We start from the raw sequence: 17902 nt of genomic DNA, 5'->3' as shown, positions 1-17902 counted from the left end.
GTGAGGTGGGGGATGGGATAAAACAAGTCTTGGTCCGGATCTGCTGCTTCATAGAGGGGATTTCTAAAGGGAAAAAAAGAGCTGGAATTTTTATGTAGCATTCACTCATTCATCAAGAGTCTATCTCACTTCATCGCTCAAACTCGAATTAAATTTTATCAAAACTTATCACTAGCATATATCTACACGTGTACCCAAATCTATACATGTACCTCGCTTTTCCAAGCAAACAAAAGAACTTTCCATCACGCCCCCCCCAAAAAGCTCAATGATGATGCAACAGATATTCCGCCCAATAGAAAAAGAAAAAAAGAAACACCAAAACCGACCATCAAAACGCTGAATAATTGCTCAGAAAATGGGGTGCTCTGGGGTGTGGGGGGGGTGAGGGGGTATCCATCCGTATCCAAGTCGTCATCACACTTCCTTTATGCAAACATAAAAGAGACTTCTCTAACATATTGCCAGCCATCATCATAGTGACTCCCTCTCCCTCGCCTTCACAACCCCATTCATGCTCTCCTTGCTCTCATTGTCCCTATCCCCCCTCAGCGTTGCATCCGTATCCTTTGTCACCGGCCTCAACTCCTCCTCGCTCGTGTTGCCGTAGCACTTGGCCGTGTACCCCGACAACCCCGGCTGAAGCTTCAGCTCCCCAGCCGCCTGCTGCTCACGATAGTTGGCGCTTGAAAACAAATCGGTTCGTCGGGTAAAAGATCGCCTCACCGAGATATCGCCCGTCATCTTGAGGTTGCTCCCCCGCCCCCCAGATTTGGAGGCCGTCGTGAAAGCCGCGAGACCAAGCTTCACACCAATCATCTTGACGAGAGGCTGCAAACAAGCAAGGCACCCAGCCGTGATAGCAAGCGCAGCTTCGACAGACGACCAAATCGCAATCGGCGCCGTATCCCACAAGAAATCCTCACTCCCCATGTGTCGAAGATACGGCCCACGAACAATAACCGCCGCGCTGGCCACGCATCCCATCCCCATCAGACCAATCACCGCCACTTTCGACTTTTTATCCATGTTGAGCTGAGCCACCACCCACGCGGGCAGCAGGGCGTACGTCAGATCGGTGACGACGGAGAAGATCGAATAGAGGATAGCCAACGCCGTCAGGATGTTCATGTTGATGCATCTGCCGTCCTGGTCCTTGTTCCAAAAGAAGCTGATCGGGTAGCACTGGAACATGGCGAGGAAGAAAAACGTCAGGCAGCTGACGCACGTGATGGCGCCCGCGGCGTAAATGATCCATTTGTGAAGGCGGGTGATGGTGACTCGGAGCAAAAAGTAGCCGATGGAGAGCTTGACGAGAATCATGGACCAGGCGTAGAGGAGGTAGCAGTAGTACCATCTGAGAGTCAACAATCAGCCAAACAAACATCCTGTCACGTCAGACAGTTTCGCGCATTACCGGTTCATTGCAATCATGTAATTCTCTGGGTCGACATCCGACTTGTGTTTCCCTGTGCCATGAGTGACCCCCACGTTTGAAAAGCAGCAGAAAGCGATATATGCACCCTATGCGTGACACAATCAAGATGGTCAAGGGGTTAGCCGAGCGATTCTCTCGTTGCTTTTTTGTCTGGAGAGCCAAGAAAATGTCCATACCGTTGAAGCCGCCATCAACCAGTCATCCAGCCCAAACCCTTTCACAACTCTGGTTCGAACAAAGCATCGTAGCAGGCAAGTGATGCCGGCGAGGACAGCACCCGTCGTGTTAACGGCCAGCAGGACCGGGCCACGATTTGGTACATCGGTCATGGCGTATATGTGCAAATTGGCTGCGAAGGACAGAAACGAGTGTGGTGAAGGATGGGGATATCTGTCGGCGGTCGAAGAAGGGGGAGGGAAATCTCAGATTCGCTTAGTCAAAATGCCACCAGCTTGCCCATGTCCCCTGGCCTGTCCTGCCTAATAGCTGGTGGGAGGAGGGGGTGAGGTACCGTGTCAACCCTCACAGGCTGGCACGCTGGGACGAAAGGGGGGTGGTGAGGTGACGTTGGAGGTTCACTTGACGAGCGAGGGAGGTCGGATCGCGCGAACCGAGGAGACATGGTTGCTGGCCGGTGGCGCACTCTTGAAGGCGGAAAAAGCGCGCGCAAAAGGCCAAGGATGATTTTTGCCGTCTCCACTCCCATAAAACCGCCATGCACGCTATATGCTCGCTGTTTCCGCAGGGAAGGTCGATCATTGTTTTGGCTAGCTTCAGGGGCCAAGCAGTGGGCCGCCTGGCCGAGTCTGGATGTGTTCGGTCGATAACGGCGGGAATGTTTGGCCCGGCCCCCTTGTTTGACATCCACTCGGGCGGAGCGTTGTGAACCAGTCCCCCACTTTCAATCCTGCCTTCAGATAAGTCTTTCATGTGCGAGTGGAGAAACCCGCCAAGCAGTGATCCACGTGCTTTTGTGCATGTTCCCCTTCGGCGGAGCCGCTACCAAGCTCGGTTGCTTCTCCTGCTGCAGCGCAGCATTCCATGCATTGCGATCTTCACTCCTGTTTGTGCAGTGACAAAGAGCCTTTCCTCAACCTCCCATCAGCTGCCAACTCGGGAAATTTTCTTGGGAGATCTCGTTGCTTCATGCCAGACCAGACGGACCTTGATCCTGGCCGCCATCTCGAGTGGGTTTGGCGGGCCACTTGAACGCCCATCGCAGTTGATTCAGGTCAAAGTGTCCCCTGATGATGTTCCAGTCGACGCGCACAAGTGCTTTTTCGAGGGCGTACGCGAGTATCCAGGTGCCAAGGGAGAACAAAACAATCATGACGCCAAACTGCCAGTCTGTGGCCGAGTTCATGAAGGTGCCATGTTGTACAGAATACAGACCCTGTATGTGTTGTTAGTGAGGCCTTTGCAAAGCATTGTCAACGCTTACCGTGACAAATCCAAGCGGTAAATAGCCAATCGTGATATAGGTCAGGGTCCTGATGTTGTTCCCTTGCTGTATTGTCGTCTTGTTGTCCTCCAAGGCGGTTTGGGCGTCAACCACATTGGTGATGGTGGAGATGCCGTCGCGTAGACCGGTGACCTGTTTGATCTTCAACTGCGTCTTGTCGTGGACGTCAATAAGCAAGCCATGCCGTTTTCGAAACTCATCCACGACAGTATTCGCCTCTTGGACAAGTTCTGCATCTTGATACGATGTCTCCTGACCTAATGTTATTACTCTACGGTCTTAGAGTGCGACTGCGGTCAGAACATACCTGCTTGATAATATTATCCATGGTGTCGTGTGCCCTCTGGATTTGTGTCAAAGAGGCGGAGAGCTTGTCATTAAAGATTCTGAGTGCGTCCCAACCCCAGAGCATCTTTTTGAGCTTGTTGATTGCTTCCGCCGTTCCCCACCAGTCTTCGGGGCCTTCAAACAGCGTACGGTCCTGCAGGTTCATCCTTGTTAGCCGATTCCACATAAAAAGCCCCGCTTGACTCAACAACGCACCCTGATTTCGATTATGCCATCGAGTTGCAAGAGAAGCTTCTCATACTCATCCGCCAACGTCTCGCACAGATGTCCTAGGAACATCAGGAACACCAGACACCTTGCGGTCGATGGCTGATGAACAAAGTTGGCCAGGAGTGGTTGGGTGTAATTGGAGATGAGACTTTCGAGATAATTCCATTTGACCGTTGGTGAGATGATCGAGCAGACCCACAGACGACCAGAATGATGTCCCGTAAAGATTATGGATGATGATCTCTCTTCGACCATGTATTTTGTGTCGATACCAACCCCGAGCTCAGCAATGTTGTCAGGTGGGAAGTTGCCGTGCTGGCGGTGACGTTCACGATACGGATCTTCTTTCACTTCAGCCTGAGACCGAAGAGTCCAGCTTTGCCCTGTTATTAGTGACACGAGTACGACAGCCAACCTCCAAGGGGAATTAACGTACTGCGAGATATTAATGCTTGTAATCCACCCCGTCGGTCCCTTCTTACTGTCAGTGAACCGTGACACTGAGCCAAAGTGATCTCTCAAGTGAAAAGCCGCGGCATCGTGCCAGAGATAGCAGAGTCCAGCTGCGTTAAAAAGTGTAAGTATGGGGAATAGACTAGGGAGATTAGCAACCATCTTGACTACATGATCCTTGAGGTGCGGGGTCCTACAGGATTCTGTGCCTTATTCCTAGATCGACGAGCTGAGGTCCCTCGAATAGCACATGATTAGCCGTGTCTGCTTGCAATCTGAGCTGGGCGAGGCGAAAAGAGCTTACACGACTGTTTAGACGCTGTTTCAAGGATCTGTCCCGAGATGAATAGGTTGACCTGGGGATAGTCGTCCAGGTGACGGGTTTGACTTGGAAGCTGAAATCTAACGGAGACCCATGGGTGATATCCCACAAACAAATCATACGCAAGGCTACACAGTCGTCATCAGAGGTCATCGTGTCGGTCACTACTTTTTGAATGGATGACAATTCGGGCCCATGGTCAGGAAGATAAGCCTTTAGCTCCGGTATCAGGGTAACAAGTGGAAGTTGTGTTGTTGGCGAGGAAGGTGGTGAACGAGGTAAGGTATACCAGGCCTACAATATGAGAGGGAATGTGAGAATGTAAACCAAAAGAAAAATAAAAAATTTAAACGCCACGATATTTCAAGAATAACAATGTGCATATGAACTCATTGACGACTCGGAGCTCTTCAGACAATAAAAACAAGGTAGGGAGGTAGACATGGGGAAGCTTACAGGAAAGCAAGGGTTTGGTGGTCGTTGCGATATCCAGTCAAAAGACTTGGCCATTTCACTTCCACGGGACTCCTCCACCGACTGAATAAGCTTGAATAACATGGCTTCCATGTTAACAATCTCGCCGGATATTTTGGGCTGTCGTGGCAAAATCTCGCTGCTATTTAGATCGTCGGATCTGAGTGTGTCCGTTCGGCGGTCGAGAGACTGAGGGTGCTCATCATCCCCGACTGGTTTCTTGGCTTGCGCAGCCTGCAGCTTCCCTAGCAAAAGTGTCAGCAGATCAGCTAACCCGTTGGAAAACGGCTTCTCAGAGTTGGAGATACCTTCATATTTCAAATCCAGCAAGGTGGCGCATATCATCGCGATAGGCTGGATGTCCCACCATCGGCCTACCATGTTACCATCTGCCCAGTCCCAAGAGGTCATGAAGGAGTAATCCGACAACAGAAATTCAAACAGCCTGTCTCGGGCAGATGGGACGTTGGTGATATCGGCGACTCTCAGGTATGCTTCGTGGTTGGTGCTGTGTAGCTCCCATGGCCCGTTGCCAAGTCCTCTTATAGCCATCCACGGCTTTGGTCCGGGCAAGAATTTTGCCGTCCGTTTGCGGTCGCGGATCCTTTGCCTGGTTTGTTTGGCTCGAGAAACCGCTAAATTGTAGGACCGGCTGCTGTGCGTCAATCGGTCCAGCTGCATCTCCTCGGCCAGGAGGAGAGCCCTGTCAAGCTCGTCATGATGTGCTTTCCACCCACCGTGCTGGTTGGTTTTGAGACGCGAGACATTTTTTTCAGCTCTTTCTTGGGTCTCTCTTACCTCGTCAACATCAATGTCGAGATCGTATTCCGCACAACCCAGCTCGTCATAGAGCAGCAAGATAGAGCTGAGATGTAGCCATTGCAGCACATTGCTTTTGGGAGTCGGTTGCTTATCGCGATTTGCCCGCTCCATGCCGAGGTGGTATGCTACAGGTAACCTGGGGACGATGATCTCGCTTATGAACCTTGTATGAAATGCAGAAGGACATGCCCTGTAGGCGTACCAGGCGGCCATGGTGGCATAGCAGCCACGGTTGTATGTCGTGTCCCAGCTGAAGGCGGATCGTTTCCCAGCGCACCTTTTGAACCTTTCAAAAACTGGGCCGTCAGAAATATTGGAGGGCTCACTGTGGACTGCGAGAAGGAGTCTCCCTGGCTTGAGATCTGTGGCGAACAACCAGGCAAGTGCACCCTGAATGGCAGCTGTGAGCTTGTCAAGGTAGGCCTGCCGGATCTTTTCCAGCTCCAGATACTGGTTCAAGAAATCCCTTTTCAAGTCTCTAGAGTCAATGAATCTATGCAGTTTGGCGAGAAGCCGTATTTGATAACTATAACGGTGTTAGTCTGGATATCGAGTAAATCAGAAGGATTGGATTGAGATACAAGGCGCTTTCCACGTCGACAAACTGACGTGTCATGATATTCCCTATCAGAGCTTTTTCTCCTAGTTCATGTAAGAAACTTGGGCTCGTGGGATGCGAACTCGAGGTCGGAATTGATGTGACACCCAGTATCTGTTCCACGCCCCTGCCGATGACGCAAAATTCCACCGCTTCAATCGCTTCGTAGTTCGCTGCGCATAGGCTTGTGAAGAGTCTGTCGGTCATATTGACCGACCCACGGCTGACGCCCAGATAGTCTGCGAGGTCGGCCGGAAGCGAAGGGTCGTGCTCAACCCCATCCTCAGTACGTATGGCGTAGGTTGACACAACATATGTGGGCTCTCCGACTCGAATGTCAACCTCGACCTCACTCGTCATGTCAACCCATTCAACGTCTGCAGCTGTGTCGCAGGGGTTGAGGAAGGTGGGAGGTTGGAGTATGCCATTGACCGAAAATGTCATTTCGATTCTTGTGCGATAGTTGCTGCTTCTGCAGGACACAATGTTGGCATTGTTCGTGATAGTATATGTGTCAACTTGTCGATGAATATCATTCTGAGAACATGGGCACCCGAATCGAACTGGTCCTCCTCTTTTGAACCTCGCACGTGCCACGTCATCTTGGTGGTCATCGCTGGTGGCTGAACTGCCAACCCCCAAACTCAGACGGTGAATCTGAAAGAAGATTTTGTCTTTAACAAATGATATGGTGTCCCAGCTTCCAATCTCACGATAGAAACCCTTGGCAGCATCCAGATGAAAAAGCACATATTGGGCGTAAGGCCAACGAAAGTTGACCCATCCCTGACTTTTTCGGTCTGCGGCACTCACGGCCCAGGGCGAAGATGGCGTCTGGGGACTCTCTGGAACCAGATTGGTTCCAAAGGTGTCGTTGTTCTGAGCCTCATGCAGCTGCTGGTTTTGAGCTCGGGCTAGCATGGAGGCTGCGCTGTCAGGATAGTTTCCTCTGACGAAAATGAGACCACAAGTAGGATCTGGCCGAGTGAGTTGGAGCAGCTCATTCCCTTCTGACAGAGAAGCAGTAAAGCCATCGTCTCCGAAATCGAAAGTCTTTGCAGATTGGGATTGTCCAAAGGTTGTAAATGATTGACCTGATATGTGGGTTAAACATTAGATGGAATATTGGAGTATATGGTATGTACTTACCTTTGGACAAGTCAGCAAGCCATTCCAAGTCTATCGGTTGTTCACTCTCCATCACAGAGTCGTTGACGCGAAGATTTTACTGGGGATGATGAACACGTTCAGCTCGAAAGCCGGACCAAGCAGTAGATATTAAACATGTTTGCGCAGGTTGGCAAGGCTCGACCCCCGGTCATGGCCATCGCCCAATACCATGGGTTGCATAGCGAGCTGCATTCTCGCACCGTTGTGCGACACCAGACTGGAAAATGCGAAGCTGAGCATCATGGCCGATTTATCCGTGGGTTGAAATCATGGCTTTCAAAGGGTTAAAAATCGATTATTATTGCTGGCAAGGAAGGGAATTCTACTTCAATGACAGCGAAAGAGTAGATAGGTTTTAATGGCAAGAACAAAGTGCATTTTGTCCTATCTGTCGTTGGTCCCGGATTCCAAGTTGGTGGCAGAGTCAAGACAGTTGAAGCTTTCTGCCAAGATCCAAACGGCAATCACCCCACAGCCCCACCACCCCTCCTCGGGATCATAGCCCCACCTTCCGACTCTGTACTAGCGCTTTTCCGGACTAATTCCGAATTTCCTCAAAGATGTGGCTTACGGAGTACACGCTTGCCATCTACAATATGATATTCCGAATTAGCATTCGTGGTTTTCTCCCAATCTCACTGCAAATTTAATCTTTCCATTTAAAGGACTCTGATACGGCGCGTATACAACAAGTCGGCCGTGTCGCCCGCAACCGAAACGCCACGGGCTTCTGGATTTGAGCTGCTCATGGTGATCTGATCGTGGGCATAGAATACCGACATTCTAGCACCTGGTTGGACACAGCGGCCATACTCCAGGGAGCTGAGAGGGATCTCTCTGGTCTCGCTGTACGATTTGCCAGGTGCTTTGCCGGTCTCACCACCATCGAATGTTGCCGTCGCGACCACGTTGAAGGGGCCCAAATCATGGGTGTAGTATGTGCTGTGGTGAAGAGCTGTCACTCCATCATCGAGCTGAGTGTAGTATCCTTCATATACGCTGTCCGCAAGCGTGTGCTGCACCCCTTGAACCCCTTGAGGGAGATGGTCGACGCTCGGGGCAATGATAGCGAGATAAACATGACAGGTCTTACCCCTCTCCGCTCGAGTATAGTCTGGCCCAAGGTAGGTTCGAAATTGGCTGTAGGTAATAGTGATCCACTCACCTGTTTCTGAGATTGTTATGTTGCTCGAGCCTTCCGGGCAGCCAGTGCCGGAGTATCTTGTCAGCCGGAAATGCGCTCCTGTTCCCAGGGTTGTCTCCTGGGCTATCACGAGCAAAGGAAGTAGAAGAGAAAATGAAAGCTTCATTTTGCCGGCGTTTGCCTATGTGTGTCGGACAACACGTCGTCTTTGGTTATCGACTGGTTCTCGATACGGAAGTATGTGGGACTTATAACCTTCGTCGAGGAAGCTCTGAACCTGGTACATGCCACATCTAGCACCAGAATTATCGCGGTGCATCGAGAGGTATTCATGTGGAGGACCAGGTACCGCAAAGACAGGTGGAGGATAAATAGTTGAACAAATTAACCAGCATTTCCCCCTCGATTCTCACTGGTTGCTTCTTTCGAGATATCCACAGGTTGCATATCTCATGCTATTCTCGCAGCTCAATGCGAGGGTGGAAAGTGCGATGGAAGGTTCTTGACACTGCTATGCCCGCCTTCCTCCGCTCCTCGGACTTTCAGGTCGCCATCCAATTTTGCCGACGACTGACGGCCGACCACCGACCACCGTCCACCGTCCACTGTAGTATGACTCTCCCGCGTCCTCCATATTTTCAGTTCCTTGCCCTTCGATTTACGGTGCAAGAAGCAACCGCTCTGCTCGTCCATCACGCGAGCCATGATGCATCTCGCATATCTTTCGAAGCCTCCCAAGATCAAGATCGAGGAACGCCTTGTCTGCCACGTGGTCGCAATCTCGGTACTGCGATGATGGCTGCCTCTTCATCAAGATGATAATAATCCATCCAGTCACCATTGCCCGGAAGATTGGCAAAATAAGTCTTCTACTATCAACCGGGCGGCTCGGCGCGCACACAACAATCCATAGGTTGGAACCATCCGAACAATTGATTAGGTATCTGCAGCTTGCTGATCCATCTACTGAGAGTGTGCCATGATGGTCAACAGATATCTACAGCCTCCCTCCACTCACCGCCCTCCCCAACTTCACCGACCGATACTCCACTGATCTAGCAACCACGATGCTCCTCCTCCTATCCCTCCTCTCAACTCTCGGCCTCGCCGCCCCCCAACTGGGCACCTCCCCCTGGGGCCCAAACGTCTCATCAACCATGCTCCGCTTCGGCTGCCACCAGCTCGTAATCGACCGAATCGACCCCCTCGTCAACCCAGGCTCCCTACCCTCCCCACACCTCCACCAAATCGTGGGCGGCAACGCCTTCGATATCTCCATGCCACACAACACCGACATCTCCTCCCTCGCCAACTGCACCACCTGCTCCTACTCTGAAGACCTCTCAAACTACTGGACCGCCAACCTCTATTTTCGCGCACGAAATGGTTCCTACAAACGCGTCCCCCAAATACCCAACAGGCTATTATTCGGCGATGATTTCACTACCAAAACGGATGGTGGCTTCGTGGTGTATTACGTCAGCGGTGGGATAGGGGACGTGACTGCCTTTCGGCCTGGATTCCGGATGTTGGTTGGGGATGCCGGGAGGAGGGAACCGCAGGGGTTGAGGAATCAAACTTGCTTCCGGTGTTATACCGGGCCTGACTTTGGAGGGGATGATAAAGCGCCTTGCGTGGATGATGCGGTGGACTTTGAGGGGTTACCCAATAAAATGTGCTGGGGGATTAGGAGTAATGTGCTTTATCCGACTTGTTGGGATGGGAAGAATTTGGACAGTCCTGATCATAAGAGCCATGTGGCGTATCCGGTTGAAACCGGGCCGCATACGTTTACTGGGTTGGGGACGGGAGGACAGTGTCCGGAGAGTCATCCTGTTAGGATACCGCAGTTGATGCTTGAGGTGGGTTAACCGCCTTTTGGGAGTGTGTGCTGTTTGGGAAATGCTAATGGGGAGTAGATTGTGTGGGATACGAGTTTGTTTAATGACCCGGATGAGTGGCCGGAGGATGGGTCGCAGCCTTTTGTTTTGAGCACGGGTGATACCACGGGGTATGGGCAGCATGGGGACTATGTGTTTGGGTGGAAAGGGGATTCTCTGCAACGGGCGATGGATGGGGTGTGCTTTGGGGCTAATTGTCATGTACTGGAGAGCCAGTCTTTGGGGGAGGCAAAGAGGTGTAGTGTGTCTTCGAGAGTGGGGGAGGAGGTGGATGGATGTGAGTCTTTGTTTCGTGAGAGGGGAATGTGAGCTGACATGTTTATAGGGCTTGATACGCTTCCTGGGAATCCAGATATTCGGGAGAAGAAGTGAGTGCGGCTTATGCACTGGGTGAATGGTCTAAAGGGAACGGAGGATGCCAGAAGTGATCTGGGGTCGACCAGCTACAGCTGGCTGAGCCGATGGAGCCAGCAAAGAGGAACAGGGAAGCTCTACTGTCGAGGTATGAAGACATTGATGAGAGAATATGGGTAGCAATAGTGGTCTATTGCTATATAACGAAACATCTAGACGACTCCCACAATCGACACAGCTGGGTATTCACGTCTTTGGCATGTAGTGAGCCACTCCATCGGAACAAGCCCAATCCGAACATCACTGCCGCACTCAAACTTTGATATCATTGCAGCCAAGATCAGCTTAATGATCGATAATAGCATCAAGTCTAGCGCTTGTCCCAGTTCCGTCATCATAACAAAGAGTAGCATCCGCGACTGGACACTATACCGAGACGCAGTTCTAAGCCTCAGTCCTCCTTCACCGGATCCTCGCGGCCAATGTCCAGCCATAAGCCAACACAGCGCCCAGTGTCAACAGGTTGAGGTGGATGCACATTGCGTGGCTGAATGAAAACCGTCTCTTCACCACCACCATCCCCGACGATGCGCTGACACTAGCGCCCTCCATCACCTTGTTCTCATCATATTGTGTTAGGTTGCAGCTAAGCCCATCTCTCGTTTCTAAGGTCACGGCTATGTTAGCAAAGACCATGTCCGAAAGTCAGAGGATATCGAATCATGATGAGATCAGACGAACCTTGATGAGTAACTTGAACCATGGCCTTTCGTGTAGCAGGTTCACAGATGAATGTATTCAACATTGCTGAGGTGAACGCAACGGCGTGGGGAACCCAGCTCATGAGGCTTGCCTCGAAGGGAACAAGATCATCTCGAGGGATAGTCACAGCAGTGATAACGACCAATAATGATTGAGATCGGAAATAAAACGGCCAGGCCTGTTTCTGAAGGCTTCGGAAAGCGGCCTTTGGGAGGGCTCGGTAGCTGATCTTGGTCATGATGAAGCTTTGGTATAGGGTTGCCCCAAGCAAAAAGGAGAAACACAGTAGGTGAAGAGGCGGCAAAGCTGACAGGAAATGAGCGCAGTTTGAACTCATGTTTGAAAGGGTTGATACTTGTGCAAGATTTTAAATTGAGCGCTGGGATCGTTTCAAGGTCAAGGTCCGCGAGGAAAAGAAGAACAGCAGACATATTTCAAGTCCTGATGATGGACGGCTTTTCAAGTAGAGCATTTTACTGAGCACCGGTCTGACTCGGAATCACGGTTGGCGCCTACCATCGTTTTGTAGGGCTTGGCGTTTAGAGCTGAGGTTGGTATAAGAGTTTGGTGCTTTAACTCCGAAGCTGACCGGACCGCAGATACTTTGCATGAAGAGGGGATCACATGATACAGGCATGACTGTGAAACACAACTTCATCAGCAAGTCAGAAATGCGGTCCTTTTGCTGAGAAAATGCGCACGTAGATCGTTTGAGGGACGTGACGTTGAGCGTGGAAGCCGGACTCTGAGCCTCGCACACCGAAGTAGGTAAGGTACTTGAGGTGTATTCGCATGGATTCCAGGCACCTGATTTGCGCGGGTCGAGTGAGGTCCCATTTGAGGTTCGGTATAGGAGTGGTTCTAGTAGGCTCGGCATGCCGAAACAAACAAAGTAATATATCCACACCTTTCTCTGTGGTGTTGTCCAGCCAAGATTGTTGTTGACAGGCTGAGAGAAACATCGGCCACGTGAGAAAGACGGCCGGACATTAAACATGTCTGCGAAGCTTTGTAAGGATGTCTTTCCGATGCCGACATTACGTCAGGTGCACTCATCTTGGTTGATGAAGACGATGCGCTCCAGTCAAGTCTTATGTCGGAGCCGATGAGTATTGCCGCCTTGATATATTCAGCTATCACCAAAATAACCAAGAGGTTCGGCCGAGCCATCCTGTTGGACAGAGGATCGGTTAAAAGCGAAGGATTGACAAGTGCTATCAACATGTCGTGCATTTGATAGGCCGTGGTTAATCACATTTAATCAACCCCACAATCAATGCACGGTATGCCCGGCACTTGACTTGCCACAGCATTGCCTCCTTGAGCTTCACTCTTTCCAAGACGGGAGAGGTGAGGTTGGCATGGAGTACACGCGAAACTTTTAAAAGAGCGCGACGGCCCGCCGACGACCCCAGGCCGCCTCGTGGTTCTCAATCCGTCCTGCAAAGCCAAGATCGACGAAGCTATTCGTTGTCTCTCACTCCACCATGAAGGTCTTGTATGGCCTTTTTTCTCTCCCGGCCGTTTACGGCCAGGGCTTTAGCACAACCATGCTTCGATTCGGCTGCTCCGAGGTAAGCACCTCTTCCACTCGCCACTGAGTTCAGGTTCCTTCCAGAATACTGACCATCTTTATCCCAGGTCGTCCTCGATCGCATCGATCCTCTCGTTGAGCCCGGCGGTATTCCCTCTGCTCACGTCCATCAGGTTGTTGGAGGAGTGCGTCGAATCATATTTTCAACGAAACGCCGTCACCCTCGCTGATCGTTGCTCTCTAGAATGCGTTCAACGTTACCATGCCCTACAGCGATATTTCCAAGCTCGCGACATGCACAACATGCTCGTTTGATCAAGATTTGAGCAACTACTGGACTGCCAACGTGTACTTTAAGGCTCGAAACGGAACCTACAAGCGTGTTCCCCAGATGGTCAATGATGTGGGTGCCCCGTTCACTTCCTCGTGCCGGCTTTTAAGTTTTCCAACACCAAACATCGATCAACAATGAGACATGATGCTGACATCTTTGTTCTAGGCCATTGGAAATGCCAACGGTATGACGAGTTTCTTCGCAATCTCCGTCTCGACACATTATATCATCATTCTAGGGTTAGGGCTATACGGGATCCCTGAGTGACCCCTGAGCCCGAACCAAGCATCATCCACCACATCGTTTCTTCGTGACTCTTTGAAGACAAGGCAGCTAACAGAGCTTTTACAAAGCTGGCATCACCGTATACTATACGGCTCCTGGTCCTAAAACCGTTACTGCCTTTAAGCCAGGCTTCAGAATGTTCACTGGCGATGCAGCACGCCGCACCTCGACTGGCCTTGGTCGCAAGATGCAGAGCTGCTATCGTTGCTACACAGGTATGCAGGGGCAAAGCATAGGCCTGGTTTCTGGTCCATTTGGTCTTTAAATGACAGTATCTCACCTTATACAGGTCCCAACTTCCAGGGCAACACCATGAGCCCCTGCATGGATCCCAAGCTTGACACCGAGAGCTTTCCAACAACTCCATGCCCCGGAGGCATCCGCAGCAGTGTTATCTTCCCCATGTACGTTGTTTCTTAAGCCTACGTCAATTTACGTTGACAGTGCTGACAACCACGAAGCTGCTGGGACGGGAAGAACCTCGACACTCCGAACCACATGGACCACGTTGCTCACCCTACGTCCGGGCCTGCCACCTTTGCCGTTGTCGATGCTGCCTGCCCTGCGAGCCATCCGGTCAAGATCCCACAGGTCCACTACGAGGCAAGTGGTTGTTGTCGTGGCTTTGATGTCTGCCTTACGCTGACGCTGTGAATAGATCGTCTGGGATACCCGTGCCTTCAACAACAAGGCTGAATGGCCCGCCGATGGCTCTCAGCCTTTTGTACTGAGCCAGGGAGACCCGTAGGCCCTTTTCCCCATTCTAAAGGTTGCCAGCAGTGCGCTAACATCAAATAGGACCGGCTACGGCCAACATGGCGACTATGTCTTTGGCTGGAAGGACGACACTCTCCAGCACGCCATGGACAACCGCTGCTTTGCTGCCACATGCCGTGGTTTAACGACGCAGACCTTTGATAAGGCTAACCAGTGCCAGGTCAAGAGAGTGGTTAAGGAGGATATCGACGGCTGTAAGTCTGCGTTTTGAATGGCAGGCATAGATTGGTTACTAATTTTTGCGAAACAAACAATAGGGCTCAAGGCTTTGCCGGGTCATTCACACGAGTGAGGGGTGGAATTTTGGAGTTGAGAGGGAAATATGGTGACATGCTTTGGATGGACGCTGTGACAAGACTGGATGGCTTGTATCCAGAGGCTATTGTCCGAAGAAGATAGCGAACTTGACGTATTACAAGTTATTTTCGAGGCTTGTTGATCGCCTTGTCTCGGGACGCCTGTAGACTGCCATTTATACACACAATACCATCTTTTTCGGATTGGGGTTCCCAGAAGACGCAGCTGGCCTCAGTGAATAGAAAATATTTCCAATCGTTCGCCAGCAACAAGCACGTTCTGAATCCTGCAGCGCCGATCCTGGACAACACCCGCAAGGGGGATCTCGTGGAGCGTTCACTGGAGTTGGCCAAGGCTTACCTGGATCAGGAAGACTGTCACACGCCTTTTGGGCCCTGCCAGCCATTTGCCAAACAGTAAAGCTGCTTATTCTACTCTTGCACTCTTGATAGTCTCCGGTATCCTCCAAACCTGAAGTCTCTGATAATCTACGGCAGTTCCTATCATGGCCACTTAACCAACCTTGGCCCTATATCTGAAGATTGACGCACTTCCTCGCTCTCCGTGACAATTCGAACTTGAAAGATTTTCCAGAGGTGCAAGCGGCTGCCAAGGAGTATGGTTTTGCGGTCAAGTTAAAAGCTAGGATAAAGCTGGAGCTTTTAAGTTTCTGCAGAAAGTTGCTCGACGGCGGTAATGAGTTGGAAGCTCATGCGGCAACAAAAGAAGGACGTTTGCTGAAGTATGCAGAGGAAAGAGGGCTTGGCAAGATGGACGATGGCGTGAGGAAGGTGATGGCCAATTTGTCGTGAATGCTTCATGATGTAGTGGTAATACAGAAAGTGGAAGATGCGGGCCTACCGCGGATATCTTCCCTGATTCTCGGACTTAGCATTGTTTGATCAGACCTTTGATCTAGGTAACTTGACAACAATGCAAATCTTAAGATAATTGTTGTTGTATGCCGGATACTCTAGGATGCCCCTGGACGGGCTTTCGAGGAATGCCTTAACAACACGGCATGAAAGTCTTTCATTTGATTGATAGGTCTCGTAGGCTAGGGATCATGGTGGTCCAGATAATGGCTCACATGATGGCAGTTATTGCCAATCACTGTCACCCTTAATGGAAACTATCGTAATATGTGGGTGCCTGCCCTATGAAAGTCATACAATATATCTACAGCACAATCCGCAATCATGGAAACCGCACATGGGGACCTGGTTGCCGTCCCCTCACACCAACATCTTGTGTCTCCAATGGCCTCGCGTACACCTCCAGCTGTGGATTCCCATACCGATCAAACAAGTAATCACCCAAAGACACCCCCCCTGCAATGGCCCTTGGAGCAGGCTGTCGCCCAATAATTAACCCCCCCTGCGTCCAAGCATTAGACGAGGGTGTCGCCTCCGACGAGAACCCAGAGCTAGGCCCCAGCTGACCAGCCAACGTCGTAGGTGATGTCGATATCCCCTGGTGAAACTCTGCATATATCTCGTTCTTTATTTCCTGCTTCATCTGGTTCTTTTGTTCGAACAATTTATACCTTCTCAGCTCCTCCTCGAGACCTTTTAACCTTTGGAACTCGGCCTCCTTTTCCTTGGCCTCCCTCTTGGCCTCTTTCGTCTTTGCCCTCTTGAGTTCTTCTCGAAGGACCATGTTCTCATGCTCCTTTCCCTTTAACGCCGCTGCTATTTGGGGGTCTAGCGGACGGGGCTTTCGGGTCTCGGACGAACTGCGCTTTCGCATGTTGCTCCGGGAGCGTCGAAACTGTAGTGTAGGCCCGGGAGACCGGTTTCGGTGAGGGCGGTGTGGGATGGGGTCTTCATCGGGATGTGGCATCCAACGATTATTGGGTAGGTTTGGGGCATGGGGAACAGGCCTTCTTGGTTCGTTGAAGGGGGTGTTGGGTGTAGGAGGATAGGCTGGAGGAAGAGTCCATGTTCCCCACATAGAAGCAATCGGGTACGGTTGTGGTTGCTGATATGGGATGTTTGGTCTCCCATAACCTGCCGGGGGAGGAGGTGGCGGCGGCCCCGGCCGGTATCCTTGGTGAGGTCGTGGTGGGAATCCGCTCATAAAGCCTGGACTGGACAAGGGTGTCCCTGCCGGTGGGAGGCGATAAGTGGGAGACGGCGGGATGGTTGAAGCTGTGTATTCTGTACTGGGTGAACGTAATGGGGTCTTTGGAAGACCAGGCCCGTATGGTGCTGGTTCTCTCTCATATACCATGGAGTGCCCCCCGTGAGGGTCGTCCTCGTCCTCGCTATAGTAGACAGAATCTTCTTCACTACCGTCTGTGACATACGCCGAGTGAGGCTGATGTGCGGGAGGTCGGATAGATAAGCCGGGACGGAGGGGCCGCATCTCCTCTCAGTTCAATGCCCAGCACAAACCAACGTGGCCAGTGTGGCACAGTCAAAATATTTGGTATGGTACTGTGGACAATGATCCACACCAGGATTGTTAGTCGGGAAGGAAACAATGAGGGATGGAGCAGGGTGCCTGATCAGAGGTAACGTACGAACTTGCCGGGGTATCTAAAAGATTGGGCGTTCTTGATGATGAAAGTGGTTGACAGGTTGGCTGGCTTGAGAGGCTTTGCAACCAGCAAAGTGCGCGAACCACCTGCTTTGGGCTCGAAGTTGGGCGCCTTATGGCCTGGTATGCCAACCTTGGGACCCCGCATATCTAAGCCCGTTCTACCCACCAGGAGCCCCAAGCCACACCGACTTCTGCTGTCAAGCTGTGCGTCGATTATGGGAGGACTGTACTGCGTCGAATAAAAAGGAGGGGGTGGCGCCTGTTCATGTCCCCAATCAGAACTGTTTACCACTCATAGTTGAGCCGCAAGTGCGGGGAATTTGTTCTCGAGTGGGAGCGACTTCGGTTGCTGCATTTCAGTCTTCGCCAACACCGACAATGGACCGGCTAAGACAGAGAAGAAAGTGATTGGTCCAGCTGGGGCACAGAGAAAGTGAAATAATGTTGGTTAACTAACACTGGAAGCAGAGGTTGATGCGATCGACTAACCCACATGACTCTATATGAGACAAAACTTAGATGTCTGATATCGACCATTGGGATCCCTTTTTCATGGCTTTGCAACCTAGGTGTCTACCCGTGGTATTCAGTTTTTGAGCCAACCTCGGTCTTCATGTTTGAAGATATGTGGGACATGTCGTTGGCAGCCGCTTCTGTTGGCCCAACAAGTACC

General features: G+C 51.3%; 7 protein-coding genes across 7 annotated transcripts; 2 read left to right on the top strand and 5 right to left on the bottom strand.

Annotated features, from left to right (window-relative positions):
* Positions 1–123: 123 nt before the first annotated feature.
* Positions 124–1767, bottom strand: QC763_401440 (uncharacterized protein; the record flags this gene model as incomplete). Its single annotated transcript, XM_062911773.1, has 3 exons — positions 124–1357; positions 1418–1524; positions 1615–1767. The coding sequence occupies 3 exons, from the start codon at positions 1765–1767 to the stop codon at positions 475–477; spliced, it is 1143 nt and encodes a 380-aa protein (XP_062765360.1). The 3' UTR covers positions 124–474.
* Positions 1768–2582: 815 nt separating this feature from the next.
* Positions 2583–7701, bottom strand: QC763_401433 (uncharacterized protein; the record flags this gene model as incomplete). The annotated part of the gene is made up of 11 exons (XM_062911772.1): positions 7277–7701; positions 6111–7221; positions 5016–6055; positions 4690–4952; positions 4216–4527; positions 4109–4140; positions 3895–4053; positions 3444–3834; positions 3208–3381; positions 2880–3152; positions 2583–2831 (listed from the first exon to the last, which is right to left on the bottom strand). The coding sequence occupies exons 1-11, from the start codon at positions 7326–7328 to the stop codon at positions 2583–2585; spliced, it is 4056 nt and encodes a 1351-aa protein (XP_062765359.1). The 5' UTR covers positions 7329–7701.
* Positions 7702–7864: 163 nt separating this feature from the next.
* QC763_401432 (uncharacterized protein) lies at positions 7865–8930 on the bottom strand (the record flags this gene model as incomplete). The annotated part of the gene is made up of 3 exons (XM_062911771.1): positions 8697–8930; positions 7961–8622; positions 7865–7886 (listed from the first exon to the last, which is right to left on the bottom strand). Exons 1-3 carry the CDS (start codon positions 8772–8774, stop codon positions 7865–7867), a joined length of 762 nt encoding a protein of 253 aa, XP_062765358.1. The 5' UTR covers positions 8775–8930.
* On the top strand, positions 8822–10875 carry QC763_0061950 (uncharacterized protein). The gene is given in 5 exon segments (XM_062905863.1): positions 8822–9028; positions 9043–9354; positions 9435–10303; positions 10361–10619; positions 10668–10875. The coding sequence occupies 3 exon segments, from the start codon at positions 9509–9511 to the stop codon at positions 10712–10714; spliced, it is 1101 nt and encodes a 366-aa protein (XP_062765357.1). The 5' UTR covers positions 8822–9028; positions 9043–9354; positions 9435–9508; the 3' UTR covers positions 10715–10875.
* On the bottom strand, positions 10872–12398 carry QC763_401420 (uncharacterized protein). The gene is made up of 3 exons (XM_062911770.1): positions 12366–12398; positions 11438–12097; positions 10872–11361 (listed from the first exon to the last, which is right to left on the bottom strand). Exons 2-3 carry the CDS (start codon positions 11793–11795, stop codon positions 11159–11161), a joined length of 561 nt encoding a protein of 186 aa, XP_062765356.1. The 5' UTR covers positions 11796–12097; positions 12366–12398; the 3' UTR covers positions 10872–11158.
* Positions 12399–12508: 110 nt separating this feature from the next.
* Positions 12509–14887, top strand: QC763_401410 (uncharacterized protein). The gene is made up of 9 exons (XM_062911769.1): positions 12509–13032; positions 13100–13177; positions 13237–13395; positions 13667–13826; positions 13901–14015; positions 14073–14241; positions 14270–14355; positions 14410–14582; positions 14646–14887. The coding sequence occupies exons 1-9, from the start codon at positions 12946–12948 to the stop codon at positions 14678–14680; spliced, it is 1062 nt and encodes a 353-aa protein (XP_062765355.1). The 5' UTR covers positions 12509–12945; the 3' UTR covers positions 14681–14887.
* A 995-nt stretch (positions 14888–15882) lies between these two features.
* QC763_401400 (uncharacterized protein) lies at positions 15883–17510 on the bottom strand (the record flags this gene model as incomplete). Its single annotated transcript, XM_062911768.1, has 2 exons — positions 17210–17510; positions 15883–17052 (listed from the first exon to the last, which is right to left on the bottom strand). The coding sequence occupies exons 1-2, from the start codon at positions 17372–17374 to the stop codon at positions 15883–15885; spliced, it is 1335 nt and encodes a 444-aa protein (XP_062765354.1). The 5' UTR covers positions 17375–17510.
* Between the last annotated feature and the right edge of the window lie 392 nt (positions 17511–17902).

Source organism: Podospora pseudopauciseta, chromosome 4 (assembly GCF_035222475.1).
Source record: "Podospora pseudopauciseta strain CBS 411.78 chromosome 4, whole genome shotgun sequence".
Taxonomy (NCBI): Eukaryota; Fungi; Ascomycota; class Sordariomycetes; order Sordariales; family Podosporaceae; genus Podospora; species Podospora pseudopauciseta.
Note: the sequence above shows the minus strand (reverse complement) of the source record. Positions and strands in the feature narration are given on the sequence as shown.

What these genes read in the sequence shown, in the direction of transcription:
- QC763_0061950 (XM_062905863.1), top strand. Translation starts at nt 9,509, where the DNA reads ATGCTCCTCCTCCTATCCCTCCTCTCAACTCTCGGCCTCGCCGCCCCC. An exon ending in TACCGCAGTTGATGCTTGAG is followed by an intron (nt 10,304 to 10,360) that starts GTGGGTTAACCG and finishes AATGGGGAGTAG; the next exon opens with ATTGTGTGGGATACGAGTTT. An exon ending in GGGGGAGGAGGTGGATGGAT is followed by an intron (nt 10,620 to 10,667) that starts GTGAGTCTTTGT and finishes ACATGTTTATAG; the next exon opens with GGCTTGATACGCTTCCTGGG.
- QC763_401420 (XM_062911770.1), bottom strand. Translation starts at nt 11,795, where the DNA reads ATGAGTTCAAACTGCGCTCATTTCCTGTCAGCTTTGCCGCCTCTTCAC. An exon ending in GGTTCAAGTTACTCATCAAG is followed by an intron (nt 11,362 to 11,437) that starts GTTCGTCTGATC and finishes CCGTGACCTTAG; the next exon opens with AAACGAGAGATGGGCTTAGC.
- QC763_401410 (XM_062911769.1), top strand. Translation starts at nt 12,946, where the DNA reads ATGAAGGTCTTGTATGGCCTTTTTTCTCTCCCGGCCGTTTACGGCCAG. An exon ending in GTACTGAGCCAGGGAGACCC is followed by an intron (nt 14,356 to 14,409) that starts GTAGGCCCTTTT and finishes AACATCAAATAG; the next exon opens with GACCGGCTACGGCCAACATG. An exon ending in TAAGGAGGATATCGACGGCT is followed by an intron (nt 14,583 to 14,645) that starts GTAAGTCTGCGT and finishes AACAAACAATAG; the next exon opens with GGCTCAAGGCTTTGCCGGGT.